Below are 18,602 nucleotides of genomic sequence, written 5' to 3'. Positions count from 1 at the left end.
AGCATCTAAATTAGTGCCTTGTTCTTGTTCTGCTGGTGCTTTAGCACTTGCCGTGAATGAAGGCACCTCCTCTGGGCTGCTGCTGCACCTGGCCGATATTTGTAGACTAGATGGAGAACCTCTCCAGCAATTGGCCACTCCTTCCTGCATCTGGTCTATTCAATTCAAGCAATGCTTCCCGAGGACCTGATATGCTGTTGGATATAAAAGTAGATAAGACTTGATTTCTGAATTGAAGGGGCAGCGCCAATGGCAATGACTCTACTATAAGATGGAATGCGATTCAGAGCAGTAACAGGAAAAGGCTTGAAGAAGCTCATTCCGTATGTGCTCAACCTGGGAGGATGAGCTGGGCGTCCTTGCAGCCTTAGAAGGGGCATGGGATCTGCCTGGAAATACGGCCGGTGGGACTTTGGTGGGACATGGGACCCTTCAGGTCTCAGGAATGTGCTGGCCCAGGCCTCCACTTGCCTGTGTGGGATAATGATCTGTGGTCTACTCACAGGGCCGGAGGGGAATTAGGGCTGAATAGATATGTCTAGGCCTGTGGGGTTGAACAGGCCAGGGACGGGCTTATTGGGGTTCAGGGTCTCCTGAATTAAAGGTGGCAAGTTTCAGCTTCCCTTCTCAACTTGCCCCTGGGGGTGATTCCCACGCTCATAAAGGGAATTAATAACTTTCTCCTGCCTTTCATGTTGTTGGGAGGCCTGTGTCTGCCCTATAAAAGGCAGGAGCACTAACAGGTCTCTGGGGTGAGATCTGGTGTCCTTCAGTCCCTCCACTTCCCCTGGTACTGCCCACAGAGCAGAGGCATGGCGAGCCGGTCCTACCGCATCAGCTCTGGCTACGGGGTCAGGAATTTTAGCTCCTGTTCTGCCATCATGCCCAAGCCGGGGGCTCACAGCTGTGCCAGTGCCATGGCCTACCGAGGGGGCAGTCCTGGGGGCCCTGGCTACAGGCGCCTCGGGGGCTTTGGCAGCCGGAGTCTGTGTGCAGTGGGGTCCCCACGGATCGCAGTGAGTTGTGCGCGCCCCCTACGCAGCGGGGGAAACTTTGGCTACAGAGCAGGGGGCCTTTGTGGGCCCAGCCCGCCCTGCATCACCACCGTCACAGTCAACGAGAGCCTCCTCACGCCCCTCAACCTGGAGATCGACCCCAACGCGCAGTGCGTGAAGCATGAAGAGAAGGAGCAGATCAAGTGTCTCAACAACAAGTTCGCTGCCTTCATCGACAAGGTGGGTCTGTGGGTTGTCCCCTGGGCAATGGCTTAGGAAGGGGCAAGGGACTTGGAACCCAATGACTGGCTGGGCTCAAATTCTCAGGGTCCCAGCCCTGCTACTGATGAGCATGTAGCCTCGAGAATGTGGCTGAATCAGGATCTCAGTTTTCACATGTTGCCTTGAGAGTCAAAATTGCAATAATGGATGCGAAACCACTGGCCAGAACAGGCAGGTGTATTGCTGCTAATACCCTGCTCAGCAAGAGTGCATGTGTGTCTGGGCCCCATCCTCTGGATCTTGGCCATCACACAGTGTGGGGTGGATGGGGTGGGCGCTGTTGCGTAGGCTAGTGTCATCCCCAGCAGGGAGAGGGGCCAGGACAGAGAGGGCCCAGAAGCTCCTTTCCTGTAGGGACATCCTCAGAAGGCTGGGAGTTCCTAGGACTTCTGCCCCAGGGGCCCTCCCCCACCCAACACTTCCACAGATGAACGACAGTGAGTTGAGACTTCAGGGGGCCCCAGGAGGGGCTGTTGAATTGCACTTTCCCGATGTTGCAGTTTCAGAGCTCTCCTTGTGGCTGGATACACAGCTTCAGTTTCCTTTGCCCCAGTGACGCCCCCTCTGGGAGCCTGAAATCTGATCTTTGGGGGAGAACAGCCCCTGGAGTGCCCGGGAGGAAAGGCTCATCTCCCAGGGCTGAGGGTGTGCACACCCGACACTAGAAGGTGCACACCGGCTGCTGTGGGTGGGAGCTTTGCTCTCAGACAAGCACCATCAGCAATAGGCATATCTGCAAGGGAAGGTGCTGGGCATCCATTCTTAGCACGCTCCTGGCTGTCCCTCCCATCAGCACACAGAAGCTGACCCTGGGGCCATGCAGGTTGTTCACTGCATAGGGACACCCACTAAGATGGGGGAGGGGGAGGTTGAAATCCAGCCCTTGCTCTGTTCGCCAGGCTGTGTGCCCTGGGAGAGGCTGCATCTGCCTGAAGGGGCACCTTTTCCTAATTTGCGCAAAAGCACAGTGAGGACCCTGAACACGCAGACTTGAAAGGGATCTTTGCATGTGGCCCTTTGGGCGTCACCCAGGTATACCACTCTCTGTTGGGGAGGGTCAATCCCTTCCCTGGGGTTCCTGACAGCCACTTGCCTCCTTCTAGCGTTCTTCCTTCAGGATGAACTCCAGGTGTGCAAAGTGCATCGCTGTGGTGGGTTTAAGCCTGTAGATCAGGCAGGCCCGAGAGCTGCCCTCCCGACCTGGGCCTGCATGTGGAGACCCAAGGCAGATGCCTTTTGGATAGTCGGGGTTTGGGCTCCTTTTCATTGAGAGTTGCTTTACACCAGCTTGTTCTCCCAGAAGTTTAGGACTTGAGAGGAGAACCTAGTTTAGGGCTGGCAGCTGCACGGTGCTTGGTGAATGAAGCCAAGCTGAGAGGTGTGCCACCTACAGGGGCAGCTGCTGCCTCTCACTCCAAACACAGGCCCAGCATTACCCAAGCATCCGGTTCGTCAAGGTCAGGGAAATCCAGATTCTTGCCTGAAGACACTCAATTATTAAATGTTAGCAGCTAATCGGATTTTTGTAAAACAGTGTGCAGCCAAATAGCACATGCCCTGGGCCAGATAGGGCCTGAGGGCTGCCCGTGTAAATTGCTGATGTGTTCTCATTGCCTCAGTTTACCATGAGGCTCAGAGAGAATGAGGCACTGTGGCTTGGTCGGTGGCGGAGTTAGGCAGTGAGAGATCTCCTAACTTCTGGTTCAGGGTTCCCCCTCCAGGCTCCTGCACTCCAGACAGAGTGAGGGAGGGTCATGGTGAGTGCATTTAAAAACCACTGCCATAAGGAAAAGGAACCCTCATGCACTGCTTGTGGGAGTGCAGACTGGTGCAGCCACTGTGGAACACAGTATGGAGTTTCCTCAAAAAATTCAATGTGGAACAGCCATTTGACCCAGTAATCCCACTTCTAGGAATGTATCCCAAGAAATCAGAAATACCAATCAGAAAGGACATATGCACCCCTATGTTCATAGCAGCACAATTTACAATAGCTAAGATTTGGAGACAGCCTAAGTGCCCATCAGCAGATGAATGGATTAAAAAACTGGTACATCTACACAATGGAATACTTCGCTGCTGTAAAAAAGAAAGAACTTTTACCATGCGCAACAGCATGGATGAACATGGAGAACATTATGCTAAGCGAAATAAGCCAGTCGGAGAAAGATAAATATCACATGATCTCACTCATTTGTGGACTATAATGAACAACATAAACTGATGAACAAAATAGAGCCAGAGACAGAGAAGCATCAAACAGACTGTCAAACTTCAGAGGGAAGGCAGGGGAAGGAGTGGGGGAGGTAAGAGATCAACCAAAGGACTTGTATGCATGCATATAAGCATAACCAGTAGACACAGACACTAGGGGTGTAAGGGCATGTGCTGGGGGGTGGGGGTGGCCGGGGAGAGGTTAATGGGGGGAAAAGGAGATATATGTAATACTATATGTAATTCTCTAAACAATAAAGAATTAAAAAAATAAAAATTACTGCCATAAAAATGCCCACAAACTTAGCATCTTAAAACAACATACATTTATCTCATGAGGCTGAAACCAAGCCGGCAGGAGGGCTGCATCTCTTTCTGGAGGCCCTTTTCCAGGGACATCCAGGTTTCTGGCAGAACTGAGTTCCGCGTGGTGATCGGACCGAGGTCCCTGTTCCCTTGCTGGCTGATTGACAGGCTGGTGTTCTCAGTTTCCAGGGGCTGCCCGTATTCCTAGTCTCATAGACCTTTCTCCATCTTTAAAGCTGGTGATAGTGGTCGCCTGCTTCTCACTTCTCCTGCTTTAACTCTCTCCTCTGCCTCCTTCTTCTGGGCATCTCTCTCATCCTTCTGCCTTCCTCTTCCACTTTGAAAGGCAACTACTGTGGGAGCCAACTACTGGATAATTTAGGATAAGCTCCTGATCTTCGGTCTGTAACCTTAATTGCATCTGCAGGATCCCTCTTACCATGTAATGCAACATATTTACAGCTCCCAGGGATTAGGGAGTGGCCATCTTCTAGGGGCCATTTTTTACCTACTACATGTGGTTTGTGGCATTTTTTTCAGGATCAGATGTTATTTTATTCTGTGCAGAATAAACAAATCACAAATAAATTGTGTGCTCTTTCTGGGAGGTGGGGTGAGGGGAAGTTATTTGGGGAACAATTGTAAACTGTACTTTCAGACTTTGTAAATGATTTGGTCTTCGGGGGAAGGTCACAGCTGCTACAGGTCAGGGGCCATCCCAAAGGGCAGAGAGAGTTCTGGGGGACCAGAAACTTCCTTAGACTTCCCACTGAGTCTCTTTTCTTCACCCTCGGCGACAGGTGCGCTTCCTGGAGCAGCAGAACAAGCTGCTGGAGACCAAGTGGCAGTTCTATCAGAACCGCAAGTGCTGCGAGAGCAACCTGGAGCCGCTGTTCAATGGCTACATGGAGACGCTGAGGCGGGAGGCCGAGTGTGTGCAGGCCGACAGCGGGAGGCTGGCCTCAGAGCTCAACCACGTGCAGGAGGTGTTGGAGGGCTACAAGAAGAGGTAAGCATGACAGGGCCAGGGGTGGTTATAGGAATGGGGTAGGTCTTGGCTGGGTCAATACAACTATCCTGGAGGCAGACATGGTTGAAGATCAGGGTCCTTTCAGGCTACCAATCAGATGGTTTGCATTATCAGTCTGCTCCGTCTTGTCTGGGCTCCCAGCTCCTGCAGGTTATCTTGGAGACCGAGCAACAGTCTGGAGGGAAGGGGTGCTCCCAGCCGGGAGGGATGGGGCACCCGCCCAGGGCACAGACTGACCCAGAGATGGAGAGAGAGCAAATGAAACAGGAGGACCATGGTCAACAGGGCTGGAAAGCAGAACATGGGAACAGCAGTCGGCACCAGGATGGGTGGAAAGGAAACATCTTGGAAGAGAATTCTTGAAAATGATCAGGCCAATGCCATTAAGGATATCTGATGAAATTGGATACTTCTTTTATTGATGCTGCAGATAAATCATTAGGCTTTTGTTATGCAAGGCTCTACAATTCAAAGGTCCAGGTAAATCTTTTATTTTAACCTGACTTGTTTAGTTTGGCCATTATCTAGCTTTACTCGCTGGATCACTGAACTTGCCCCACTTCATCTGGTAGACACAGACAGACTGAAAGGTGATTTTGACATAATCAGCTCTGGTCATTCTAATTGGAATTCTGGTCTTGGAAGGTCAGGTTTTACCATCAGATGGACCCAGCAATGGGTCTTCACTTCCTTTGGGGGGATGCAAATGCAGACACAATTCTGTTTGCAGGTGCCAAAGTCTGTCTCCTACTCTAGGAGTGTGTGGGCCAGTAATCACAGAGCTTAGAGTTTATAGGAGCCTAATTGCCTGTAATTACAAAGTTGTGAAAACCGTGCTCTGGGAACGCTGGTCTCCCTTGTTGGCTCGGGCAGGGCTGCTCCAGGGATAAGTCCTCATGGGCAAGAAAGAGCCAAAGGCTGGTGGAGGAGGACTGTGGAAATGCCCCCAGCAGTCTGGGCAGAGCGGGTCGCTCCCAGTATTTCAAGTCCTTGGATGTTGGGGGAGGGGGAAAGGAACGTCATGGGAATGGCTTTCATGGAGCTTTACGTTTTGTATAATTTTAGGGTTGTAGGGCTCCTTGGAGCAACTGTCACTCATTTATCCCACAAACTTACTGAGTGCCTTACTGCCTACCAGGCATTGAACCCAAGTTGCAGGCGGAGTAAATGGTTTGCCTGAGGTTTTGCAGGGACCTCACTTCCAAGCTTAGACCAGAAACCAGGGACTTGGACTCCATGTTCAGTGTCCTCTGGTGGGTTCTTTATGTCTGGGAAATAGAAGTCCAGAGAGGCTAGCCTCTTCTCCCAAGGCACCCAGAAAGTCAAGGACAGATCCAGAGAGTCTTGAAAACCTAGGCTTCACTAGCCGGCCACAGCCCCTCAGCTGTGCTCTCTCTCCTCAGGTATGAAGAAGAGGTGGTCCTCAGGGCCACGGCTGAGAATGAGTTTGTGGTGCTGAAGAAGGTGAGTGACTCTTTCCCTACGGCAAGCAGCTAACTCTTGGATGGTGAGTCTATGAGACTGGGCATCTTGCCAAGGTCATGTCAATCCCGCTGGGGTGGCAAGGCACTCAAGTCCCCCCAACCAATGGAGGCTGGTCTGGCTTTGGAAGTCTCTTGGCCCCCATGCAGGAACCCAGACTGTATTGACCAGGCTTCTTAAAAAGAAAACCTCATCATACTGCTGTCTGACTTTTTGTAAACTCCCTGGTTAGCTGCAATGGTCACTTTTAAATCCATTTCACTCTCATGTAGACATTGCCTCCCGGTGGGTCCTCAGCTTGCTAGTGGTTTTGTGAGCTGTGGCAATAGTAGATGATGACATAACAGAAGAAAAACTGCTAATGATCTCCCTTTGATTTTAAGTTGGTGAGTTGAAGTGAACACTTACATAGTTTCACAAATAACGTGCTCACCAGCCACCTTATCTGTGAGTAACCACAGAATAGAGAGAAGGCTGGTAAAAATCTGCCATGGAGGCTTGACCTTGGTGTCAGGCAGGAAGGTCAGCTACTTGGGGGTTGGGTGTTGCCTGACTTAGGTGCCAAGGATGACCTACTGGGGAGGTGCACCCATGGCTCTGTGGCCACCTCAGGGTCATGCTCCAGGGCCAGTTTGGCTCAGTGGCAGTAGCCTGTGGTTTTGGGTTTTGATCTTAGGTTATTTGCTTAATCAAAACCCTGAATTCTGGAGGAAATGAAAAGTCTGTAGGGGCAGACTTCTCTTCACTTCCTATCCCTTGTGGTCTCACTGATGTTTATGTGAAGGGAGGTGAAGGCAGTGGCAGATAACAAAGGCCCTGTTCCCAGGACCCTGAAAGTGCCTTGTAATTGCAGGTTGGATGAGCAGGGGCAGGGGGTGGGCCAGGAGATGGTGTCAGGGCCCACGGTAGAGTGCAGTGTCCAAGGGCACTGAGCGACTCACGCCCACTCTCTCCTGTCTTCCCCACCAGGACATAGACAGCGCCTATCTGCGCAAGGCGGACCTGGAGGCCAATGTGGAGGCGCTGAAGGAGGAGATGCACTTCCTGCAGGCTCTCTATGAGGAGGTGAGTCTCCCCGTCTCCAGAAGAGCAATTGAGAGTAGAGACAAGAGGGTTTCCCTGGGGTGTGGCCTGTCCTGGTTCCGTGGTTCTAGGGAAAGTTGTCCATTCCTTACTTGTCTAGGATCTCAACATCCTTTCCTTTTGTGACTGAGGCCTCCTTTTAAAAATGACAATGGATGATGGCCTTCCTTTAAAATGATTAGAAAGACTATATAATTCATTGCCTGTCCACACAGCACAACATGAAGTAGAGATTTGATAATAGAGCTCTCTCTATATATAATAATAATTATTATAGAAACTCAGGACTCTAAATCTGGCCATTATCTGGTTGGTTGGATTTATACATAAAGCTACCACTGATCTGGAGAGCTTAGGCTTCACACATAGTAATTCAGTTTATTCCTGACCCTAGAAATCTGCCCCTATTGATCTCAGCATTGATGGAATTCCAGCTTACTCACTACCTTGAGGCTATGGTGCAGTTTCCAGCCTTTTCCTCTTAAAACTACACTTAAGCCCTGGCCGGTTTGGCTCACTGGATAGAGTGTTGGCCTGGGGACTGAAGGGTCCCAGGTTCGATTCCGGTCAAGGGCATGTACCTTGGTTGTGGGCACATCCCCAGTAGGGGGTGTGCAGGAGGCAGCTGATCGATGCTCCTCTCTCATTGATGTTTCTAACTCTCTATCTCTCTCTCTTCCTCTCTGTAAAGAAATCAATAAAATATATTTTTTAAGAAACTACACTTAACATTTTTCTGACTTGTCAGAAGTTTCCTAATTTATTTCTAAAATTTCCAAGTTGGGACTGTGCTTTTGATTACCTGCAGAAGCAGGAATGGGAAGGGGATTTGGAGCTGAGGGCCCTGTCTATTGTCTCCTACAGGAAATCTATGTCCTTCAGTCACAAATCTCTGACACTTCGGTGGTGGTCAAGATGGACAACAGTCGGGAACTCAACATGGACTCAGTTGTGGCCGAGATCAAGGCTCAGTATGACGACGTGGCCAGCCGCAGCCGGGCCGAGGCCGAGTCCTGGTACCAAAGCAAGGTAAACTGGAGGACTGGGCTGCCCTACAAACCATGACCCTGGAGCTTCTCTGGGAAATGCACCCAGGCACTCAGAGGGGCTGTAGCTGCGGTTCCAGGTTCAGAGCTGGGAATGAGGTGGGCTGTTGCAGAAGACTAGGCTAGCTGATCTGGGCTGGGTGGGATCAGTGACCTCCCAGCACACCCTCCAGCCACCTGGTGATGGGTAGTTTCCACATGTTTGTCTCCTGACCTGCAGTGTGAGGAGATGAAGGCCACAGTGACCCAGCAGGGCGAGAACCTCCGCAGAACCAAGGATGAGCTCAATGACCTGAACCGCATGATCCAGAGGCTGACAGCAGAGGTGGAGAATGCCAAGCAGCAGGTGGGAGACACTGAGAACTCAGCACACCTGCCGCTTCTGATCTGCTTTCTGCTTTCCTTCTACCTCGAGGGGCTCCTGCTAGCTTTGGAGAGGCTTGTATTTTTACCACCTGCATCTGAAGGACTCACAGTGCACAAAACATTGTAGGAAGAGGATTGGTCTATCTATTTAAAAAATTTTTTTTTATTGATTTCAGAGAAGAAGGGAGAGGGAGAGAGATAGAAACATCAATGATGGGAGAGATCATTAATCAGCTGCCTCCTGCACACCTCCCACTGGGGTTTGAGCCTTCAATCCCTGCTAATTGGAATTTAAATTTTCACTTCTCCGGTTAACTGGTGACATTGAATGTCTCCCCATACACTTACTAATCATTTGTATTTCTCCTGCTAAGAATTGCCTATTCATATCATCTGCCCATTTTTCTATTGAAACTTCCGTCTTCTTGGCAATTTGCATTATTCTTTTGCCCATTCTCTCCAGATTGTAACCCTTAATCAGTTACACATGCCTCAATTACTCTTCTCTCAATCTGCCACGTGTCTGTTTGCTTTGTTCTGGTGTCCTTTACTGAAAAAAAAAAAAAATCTTTAACTTGGATGTGACCTCTTACCTTATGGGTTATACTTATGAAAGTTTGAGGTCATAGATGTATCCTCTTATGTTTTGTCCTCTGAGAGTTGTATAGTTTTACCCCTCACATTTAGGTCTTTAATCCATCTGGATTTTATTTTTTTTTTGTAAATACAGGAAGTAGGACTTTAATTAAAATTATCTATATACACTGTAGCAATAAACTATGTCACGTAATCTATTCTTTATCCACGGGCTTGTGCTACCACCTCTATCATAACGCTGAGTTCCCGCATATACCTGGCTCAGTTCCGGTCCTCACCCTTCTGTAAGCTGTTCTCATTCTCTGGGTAAGATGTATCACAAGTAATTTGTTACTCTTAATAGCTGAGGTAATAAAATATGGGAATGGTTTACTTTTCAGAAGTGAAATTAGAGAAGAATACTTGCATTCTGATAAGCTTTTAAAAATATTTATTTTATTGTGGTACGAACAGCATGAGATCGACCCTTTTTAAAAATATGTACGTGTATAACATACTGTCATTGACAAAGGTAGGATGTTGTACCTTGGATCTCCAGAGCTTATTCATCCTGCTTGACTGAAATTTTATGTCTGAGCATTAGTGACTCCTCATTCTCCCACCCCTCCCCAGCCCTGGCAACTACCATTCACTCTTTGATTCTGAATTTGACTATTTTAGATGCTTCATAAACTAGTAAGTGGAACCATGCAGTGTTTGTCTTTCTGTGTCTGGCTTGTTATATTTAGCACAATGTCCTCAAGTTTCATCCATCTTGCTGCATATTGCAGGATTTCCTTTTTTTTTTTTTTTTTTTGTATAAAGGCTGAATGGCATCCATTTTATGTACGTACCTTATTTTCTTTATCCATTCATCTCTCCATGGACAAGTGGGTTGTCTTCACATCTTGGCTATTGTGAATAGTGCTGTGATGAACATGGGAGTGCTAATAACTCTTTGAGATCCTGATTTTAATTCTTTTGGGTAGATACCCAGAAGTGGAATTGCTGGATGATATGGTAGTTCTATTTTTAATTTATTGAGGAACCTCCATACTATTTTCATAGCAGCTGCACCATTTTGCATTCCCACTAATGGTGTGCAAAGGGTTCCAATTTCTCCACATCCTCACTAACACTTGTCTTGTTTTTTTAAATAATAGCCATCCTGACTGGTGTGAGGTGATCCTCATAGTTTGATTTGCATTTCTATGATGATAAGTGGGTTTTTTTGTTGTTGTTTTTGTTTTGTTTTTTTATATACTTGATGACCATTTGTGTTTTCTTTGGAGAAATGTCTATTCAGGTCCTTAACCCATTTTTACAACTGCGTAATTAGGTTGATTTGTGTGGTTTTTTTGAGTGATGAGTTGTAGGAGTTCCTTCTGCTTTCTTAGGTGGGTTGAGGAAGAAGCTGTAGTTAGTGTGCTGGGCATTGTAAATGGGAACTTCTTTCAGCATGCTGATCTCAAAGAATGAGACCTGCACAGTGGTCTCTGAAAGCCTGGGGTTGGCACTAACTAATTGGGTAGCTTAGGGCAAGTCAAAGCCTCTCTGAGTCTCATAATGAGTTTCTGCATAATGGAATAGCAAGGCCTATTCTGACAAGCTGACAGAGTCACTAAAGGTCAAATAAGATAACAACTGTGAAAGCGCCTTGTAAACTAATGACAGTAAACAAATATAAATAATATTACTAATTATCAGTCCTATTTTAGTGCTAACATTTCCTCCCTCTAATGGCTCTCCATGGGTTTGAGTTTTACAATAAAGTGGTACAAAAACAAAGGAAGAAAGCTCCAAATGGCTATTATTTCCCTTCCTGGCTAATTAAAAATTTGTCCATTTTGAATGGAGGCAAAATAGGATGACCAAGGTGTGGGAGACCCACCAGGGTCCCCACAGCCTGCCCTCTTCTCAAACTCCTTCCCTCCTCTCCTTCCCCCAGCGCCGCAAGCTGGAGGCTGCTGTGGCCCAGGCGGAGCAGCAGGGCGAGGCGGCCGTCAATGATGCCCGCTGCAAGCTGGCCGAGCTGGAGGCCGCCCTGCAGAAGGCCAAGCAGGACATGGCCTGCCTGCTCAAGGAGTACCAGGAGGTCATGAACTCCAAGCTGGGCCTGGATGTGGAGATCGCCACTTATCGCAAACTGCTGGAGGGCGAGGAGAGCCGGTGAGTATGGGCTCAGGGTCACTTCACATCTCCTCTCAGGCTGGGAGAGTGCCTCACTAGACTACAATCCTCCAGGCCGCTCAAACAGGGAAATACTCTAGAGATCATGGGGTCCAGACACTTCCCCATTTTAAACATAGAGAAACTGAGGCCCAAAGAGGGGAAAGGGCTGGTCCAAGACCACAGCTACTTGGTGGTTAAGCTAAAATGGTACCAGGCTGTGCTGACTTTGAACCAAGAATTGGGGGCAGGTGAAGTCTGCATGGGAGGGAGCAATGTGGCTTTACACCTGGGATGGTGCATAGGCCTCTAGCCTTGAGGTGGTCACATCATTACTGCCTCCTAGCTGGGTCCACTGGAGGGAGGAACAGGCTGCACTGGGGAGGAGAGTATACAAGGTTAAGATCACAGGCTGTGAGCCAGATCTCCTGGGTTCAAACCCCAGCTCTAACACTCACTAACTATGAACCCCCAGGCCTTATCTGTAAAACGGGTAATCATAAAACCCACCACTTAAGGCTGTTGCGTGGATTAAGTGAGTTAATGGAACATAGTAAGCACAAGTAGTGCTGGTTATTAGAATAAGAGTATCTCTATCCAGGGTAGCCAGGCAGGGCTGCACCCACACAGAGGCTCCTTATTAACATGGTCAGTGTTAGAAATCTGACATGAGTGGCACCCAAGGCCGCTGGCCACGCTGCTGGATTTGCACCATGCTTGACCCAGCAGGTAAACTTTTCTGTCCATTTCCTTGGGACTTTGGGTGAAGCCACTAGGCAGCCGTGGGCAAACTATGGCCTGCGGGCCGGATCCGGCCCGTTTGAAATGAATAAAAGTAAAAAAAAAAGGACCGTACCCTTTTATGTAATGATGTTTACTTTGAATTTATATTAGTTCACACAAACACTCCATCCATGCTTTTGTTCCGGCCCTCCGGTCCAGTTTAAGAACCCATTGTGGCCCTCGAGTCAAAAAGTTTGCCCACCCCTGGCCTAGAGCTACCTCCTCCTTTGCACAGTTAACACAACCCATTCACCAGCATTCTGTGGAGCACTTGGCATTTGCAGAGTGACACTTTCATTACGATAGTAATCGTTAATGTACTAGGTGTTAATAACTCAATCATATTATGAATAATGTTCTGCTTCCCAACACACAAGGTTTTAAAAGGTGGTTTAGTGTATTCTTTGCATATTGAGGCCATTGACCTTTTCATAGACCTGTCCTTTAGGGATCCCAGGGAGCAGTGCCAACACTGGTGCTGTCTGCAGTGGGTGGGCAGCATGCCCCCAGCCCCTGCTTCAGGATGGATAATAGGTCTGCTGCAAGGGCAGGGAGCTCAGTTCTAATGCTCACTCTCTCCTCTCCCCTGCAGGCTGTGTGAAGGCATGAGCTCAGTCAACATCTGTAAGTTGGGGTTGTGTGTGGGCATGGTTCTTTTGGGTGTCAACAGTCTTAATATTAGGTTGCACCTAAATAGTGACCGAACCTCTGTCTGTGGGGCACAGGGAAAGGTGGTAGTAGCTGAGGTCTCTGGGATCTGGACAAATTGATGGTCCAAAATATTTGAACCATACATGGATCCATCTGGAACATCTGTTTGGTTCTACAAAAATAGCCTAAGTCTTGCAATTAAACACAGAATACTTTTCAAGTGGTACAATGTTTTAATAAGAAGAAACACTAGATGTCTATTCGATCATTTGGAGCCACTACAGGCAATTCTCAAATCTTTCTGTTTAACAATCCAGTGTGTACACAGAACTAGTCTAGGTGTCTATCTGTTCTCCTCATCTTTCCAACAACCATCTTTCTAGATGATTCCTCCACTGTGATCCATCAGATTTTGCTCAAAAATTGAATTAACACATCTCAACATTAGTTTGGTTCAAATAGAGTTAGGTGTCCAATTTGCTAACCCAGTTCCTTCAAGAAGCAAATGGCAGTGGGTTTAAAAGATTCATGTTGCTGGTCCCTTGGAGTGTGAAGAGAGTTAATTATTGGTTCCAAAAAATTTTTGGGTCACACCATGTCTGGGATAACAGAATTCTGACCTGGTGTCTCCATCCACAGGTGTGAGCCGTTCCCAGGGCGGTGTGGTCTGCGGAGACCTCAATGCCACCCTCCCTCAAGGCCTGGGGGGCATGGCCCTCAGCAGCAGCGCCCTCTGCCCCCCTTCTGTAGCAGGGGCATGTTCCAGCGCCAGATCTGTGCGGTTTGCATAGCTGGGGGTGGAGGCTGGGACTTTGGATGGACTAGGTCTGATAGGGGCAAGGGTGGGGAGCAGGAGGGGGAAATCTTTTTTCTCTCTGGCCCAAATGTCAGTTTGGTAATTTCCCCTGACTGGGAACCCAGACTAACTCTCCAGTTTCTTTCCTATCAGAGTTGAGATTTACTCTGAGTGCAAATCCTGGGTTTGGCATTATTACCATTTCCATTGGTTCCTTCCTCCTTGTGGTCCAGGAAAGGGACTTATAGGATTTTTGATATAAACTGCTTAGTCACTCTCTCCTGCCCCCCCATTATCCCACCCCAACTAACTTCAGGTTAGCAGACATTTCCTAAGTACTGACCATGTGCCAGGCCCTCTGGGAAGGGAGCCAGGTAGAGGGATGGCAGTGTGTGGGCAGCCACTGGGCTTTGCCCTTGATAAGGGACTGTGCATGTCTCCTCAGTGTTGAGGGGCCCATGGGGGGAGAGCAACTGGGGCTCTGGGAGACCCTCACTTGATCTGAGAGATTGTATGTTCCTAGAGTGTCCTCCAACTATTCATATGTCAGGATGGAAAGATGGGCTGAGGCTAATTGGCTGAGATTTTTATTGTTGGTGGTTTGGATTTTATTGTATTTGGGTGATTCATGTTATGGTTCCTTCTGTCTTTTAATGTGTGTGATTAAACGTGGAAGGCTAAAGGCTTTCTGCTAGTAACCACATTAATATCTTTCTTCTTCCTCTCCTCCCCTCCCCACATTCCAGATTGTTTTCGTGTTTCTTCAAGTGTGGTCCTCAGACCACAACCTATATCAGGGTCTGAGGGGGCCGGGGGAGGCAGAGATGAGCCCAGAATTCTGAATTAAACATGCTCCCAGGTGACTCCTGTAAGAACCAAAGTTGAGAACTGCTGGTTCATGTGGGCCGAGGGAATAGAGGTCAGGTCATTCTGACTGTGGAGGTGACTTTCCTCCAGATTCTCACAGGGTCAGGCTCGTCCCTGCATTTCTCTTCTGCCGGCCAGGCTAGGACAGCAGGCTGGGCGTGGTGGAGACAAAGGTAGAAAAGGGGAGAGGTGGGAGCTTGTTCACAGCAGCCGCTAAACACCTCACGTATGTCATTCAATTGTCACAGCAGCCGTATTATTATCTTCATTTTACAGATAAGAAAATTAAGGCCCAAAGGAGTTAAGTAACTTTACTAAGGTCACACAGGTAGGCCAGGATGCAAGCAGAGGTCTAGATAATGCCAAAGTTCCCCAAGACTTTCCATTGTCTTACCCTAATTTTTCCTCCAGGCTAACCTCTTGGCACATCAGAATGCTCCTGGACAGGAAGGAGGTTCTAACGGATCCTGCCATACTAATCTGACATTGCAGAGATAAGAGATGGAAAGTGACATAAAGGAGCTTCCTGGAAGCATTTGTAGGAACATCTCCCCATAGCCTCTGCTCTCTAAGAATCTCAGACAGGGATGCTTAATACAGGCCTCCTATGGGATGCTTAATACAGGCCTCCTATGTGGGAACCCAGAATTAAAACTCAGACTTCCAGTTGGAGGCCATTTCCCCCAATGGCCTGGATGGGGGCATTGATTGGGGAAACTCAGTCTCTGATCTATTCCTGAACTGACAGTCCCTAAGAGGTGCCACCTGGGGAAGTCTGTTCAGAGTCCCCTCTGATGCAAGGGTGTCCCCCCAGATGTGATGAGGTGGAGAGAGGGGTTTCTGAGGGGCAAGTTTATTTCACTTGTTTTATAGGAAAAATTCTACTTCTCCCAGATTATTTGATTTGGGATTAAAAAACAAGATTAAAAAAAGACCCGAATGGGTACAAGATATTTTGCCATAAGAATATATAATTGATCTCAAGACATGGAGAAACCTTTGAGCTGTTCTCCCTGGCAATGCAGTTCTTCTGATGCCTTCTGAATGTGTCCCCAGGGAGCACATTGGTCCTTTTGGACCTTGGGAGGACCAAGATTTCTCTTAGGATAGTGGTCCCCTAGTCTCTGCTTCCTGGATTCAGAGGGTCTGCACTCTGGGCACATCATGGCCTGGATCCCACCAAGGGGTTAATCAGGTTCAAAGGACTTTCAGGTCTTCTGTGAGGAGGGAAATGCATCTCACCAGGCACCTGCTGCCCCAGGGAGGGATTGTGGGAAGCACAGGGGAGGAGGTGCCTTTTCTTTTGATGGTGCTGCGGGAGGATGTGTATATACATATGTGTGCCTCTGCTCTTTTCTCCAGTTTTTAATGCAAAAGCTCGTCCTCTGAGTGCTGCCTCCACCTCTCTCCATCCTCTGGCTACTCACCTCCCACCATCATTGTGCAATAGCACCAAGGGAACAAGAGCGGGCATGTTGGGGGGTCCCTTTGTTTTCGAACAAAGCAGAAATGGGCGGGGATTTCGGGGGGTGGGCAGGAAAGTGGTGTGAGGCAGTTGTGGGCTAACCCTCTCCCACTGCAGGCCCCCCACACAAAGAGGGCAGAACTTGGTGCCGGTGTCTTCAATGCTCTAATTTTCAGTGAACAGAACACTCAATTCTGTCTCCTCTAAAGTCCACATTCCTGAGAGTGGCCGTGGTGTGACATGGGGAATTCCCAGCTGGTCATTTCCTGTGCCCATGTGCATTGCAAAGCAATTTCCTTGATCTGTGGTTAATTCGAGTTTTTCACTATGCTTGGCTCCGGTGAGTAATGACACCAATCTGTGCTTCCTGAGATCCCAAAGATTGAAGCAGGGGAAGTTGGAGGCACTGGGGCTGGGGGCCAGAGCCAGTTGAGAGTAAGTGTTGGTGACAATGGTCCAAAGTGGAGGCAACTTTGAGACTTGGCTAGGAGGGCTGGTTGCCTCAGAGTTTGACTCCAAAGCAAGCCCAAACCTCCCCAAGTTTTGAAAGAACTGTACTGCATACCTTTTCATGTTTTGGGGACCCTGTGTACTGTTGGGGGGAAACGGAATATTTGAAATAGAGTAGAAAACAGACAGAAGGTCTGATTTTCTCTGACGGAGGTCTTAGCTTGGTCTGTGGAGTTTCACAGGAAAGGGCAGCCCAGGAAAGAGCGCTGGAATCACCCACATGGGCCATCTTTATCATTTGGGCCGCCTGCTCTTCTGACTTCCCTGAACTCTTGATTCCAGACCACTTGGCCTCTCCTTTAAATTTGTTTTCTTCTAATAAAACTTTAGTTCATAGTTACCCTTGAATTGCACCCTTTGGTTTCCACGGGGAATAGCTCTTTTATCAGGAGAGGCTGGGGGAGCCCCGAATCCTTGAACCAGAGGAGTTTTCTCTGCATTTTGCTGTTGGCTGCAAGGAGGGCTGCGGGAGAAGTTCCATCTTCGAACCAACGGTGCCTCTGGCTGACGATCTGATCGGTGGACTGGTCTTTGCACACAAGCATGGAAACTTATTAAAAGCTTATTACTATCTCTAAGCTCCTGGCTGTTCAGCTTTTTAAAACATGATGCCATATCTGGGGGGGTGCATTTGGCATTTTAGATATGCTTGGCCCAGACCCATGGTAACATCAAGGTGTTTTCCGCAAGCACAGACTTACGCCAGCACCCAGGACCACAGAAGGCGGCAGGGCTGGAAAGGGTCCCCAGGTCCGCAGGCTGACGGCCAGCGCATGGAGGCCACTTCTTGCCAAAGGTGTCCCTCAGACATGACAGAATTAATGCTCAAATTTTGATCTCCTGACTTCTCAGCCCCTGAGATTTACTATTTCCTGTGGATGAATGAGATGCCTCAAACTGAATGTTGGCCTCTTGTAACTATGACCATGACCTCAGGCCAAGACAGGTGGGAGAAAGGAGGGAAACAGGTGTCAGCTGAGCACTCGGAAGAGGCCACTGCCTCCCGTGAAGTTGCAACCCTTTGGGCCTGAAGTGAGGATTCATAAGAATGAGTTAACTTCTCCCAAGGAAAGGCTGGGGGAGGGGGCAGCAGAGGGGGGCTGGCAGGTGAACATCTGTGTGGAATAGTGTCTTGGACCCACCTCCAATGGATAAATGGAGATGAATCCAAGAGGGTTGATGTCTACAACTCCTGTTCTACCAGCTGCCTGTGTTCATCCAACCACCCCAGGCCTGACATGGCCCGGAGCCACATCTTAGGACAAGTTGGGTGTCAGAGCCAGGAGGAGACACCTCCTGCCCTCAAGGAACTTCCAGCTTGATTCAGGCTCCAGGAACATCCAATGACATCCCTGGCTCCAAACCACAAAGACAAAAACCAGAGATCCTCAGGGTTTTAGACACTGTGGTTCAAGGGGAGGGAGATGTGTGCATGTGAAAGGGAGGGCGGGGAGGGGAAGTACAGAGAGCAACGAACAAAGGCAAATGGGAGGAGGGGTGTGGGATGGCTTATATGTCCATGTGGGACAGTCCTTGGTGGCCTCAGAGGGTAGACCTGTCTCCATTAGGTGGAGCCCTCATCTAGGAAGATCAGCACTGGGTCGGCTGAGAAGCAGGTGGAAAAAGAGGAGATGGAGGGAGCCTGTGTTTGGCATAAGGAGCCCAAATGTGGGCTGGGAACTGGTTTGAACCAGGTGGGAAGGGGTGAGAGTGATGAGGTTGGGATGGGACTGGCTGCTGGGGGTATGTGGGGTATGGTCAAGAAGAAAGAGGTCATGGGGGGAGCTGGAGCTGTGGTCCAGACCGAGGAGTACTGAGTTGGAATCAGGCTATGGAGGAAGAGGCAGAATCACTGGGGAATTGGGGAAATGTTGCATGGGTGGGGGTGGGGCTGGAAAGGTTTGGCCAGCGGGAGATGGGGCAAGAGGGAGCTGAGAGTCAGAATGCTGGAGGGGGCGCACACTGTGTTCACAAGTTCACA

At 48.8% G+C, this 18,602-nt stretch overlaps 1 protein-coding gene across 1 annotated transcript; it reads left to right on the top strand.

Annotated features, from left to right (window-relative positions):
- The first annotated feature begins 736 nt into the window (after positions 1–736).
- Positions 737–14,486, top strand: LOC118651938 (keratin, type II cuticular Hb5-like). Its single transcript, XM_036301668.1, has 9 exons — positions 737–1,235; positions 4,598–4,806; positions 6,231–6,291; positions 7,279–7,374; positions 8,257–8,421; positions 8,659–8,784; positions 11,329–11,549; positions 12,925–12,956; positions 13,623–14,486. The coding sequence occupies exons 1-9, from the start codon at positions 813–815 to the stop codon at positions 13,772–13,774; spliced, it is 1,485 nt and encodes a 494-aa protein (XP_036157561.1). The 5' UTR covers positions 737–812; the 3' UTR covers positions 13,775–14,486.
- The last annotated feature ends 4,116 nt before the right edge of the window (positions 14,487–18,602 follow it).

Source organism: Myotis myotis, unplaced genomic scaffold, assembly GCF_014108235.1.
Source record: "Myotis myotis isolate mMyoMyo1 unplaced genomic scaffold, mMyoMyo1.p scaffold_m19_p_3, whole genome shotgun sequence".
Taxonomy (NCBI): domain Eukaryota; kingdom Metazoa; phylum Chordata; class Mammalia; order Chiroptera; family Vespertilionidae; genus Myotis; species Myotis myotis.
The sequence above is the reverse complement of the archived record's forward strand: the minus strand, read 5'-3'. Positions and strand labels throughout refer to the sequence as shown.

What these genes read in the sequence shown, in the direction of transcription:
- LOC118651938 (XM_036301668.1), top strand. Translation starts at nt 813, where the DNA reads ATGGCGAGCCGGTCCTACCGCATCAGCTCTGGCTACGGGGTCAGGAAT. An exon ending in TTGGAGGGCTACAAGAAGAG is followed by an intron (nt 4,807 to 6,230) that starts GTAAGCATGACA and finishes CTCTCTCCTCAG; the next exon opens with GTATGAAGAAGAGGTGGTCC. An exon ending in CATGAGCTCAGTCAACATCT is followed by an intron (nt 12,957 to 13,622) that starts GTAAGTTGGGGT and finishes CTCCATCCACAG; the next exon opens with GTGTGAGCCGTTCCCAGGGC.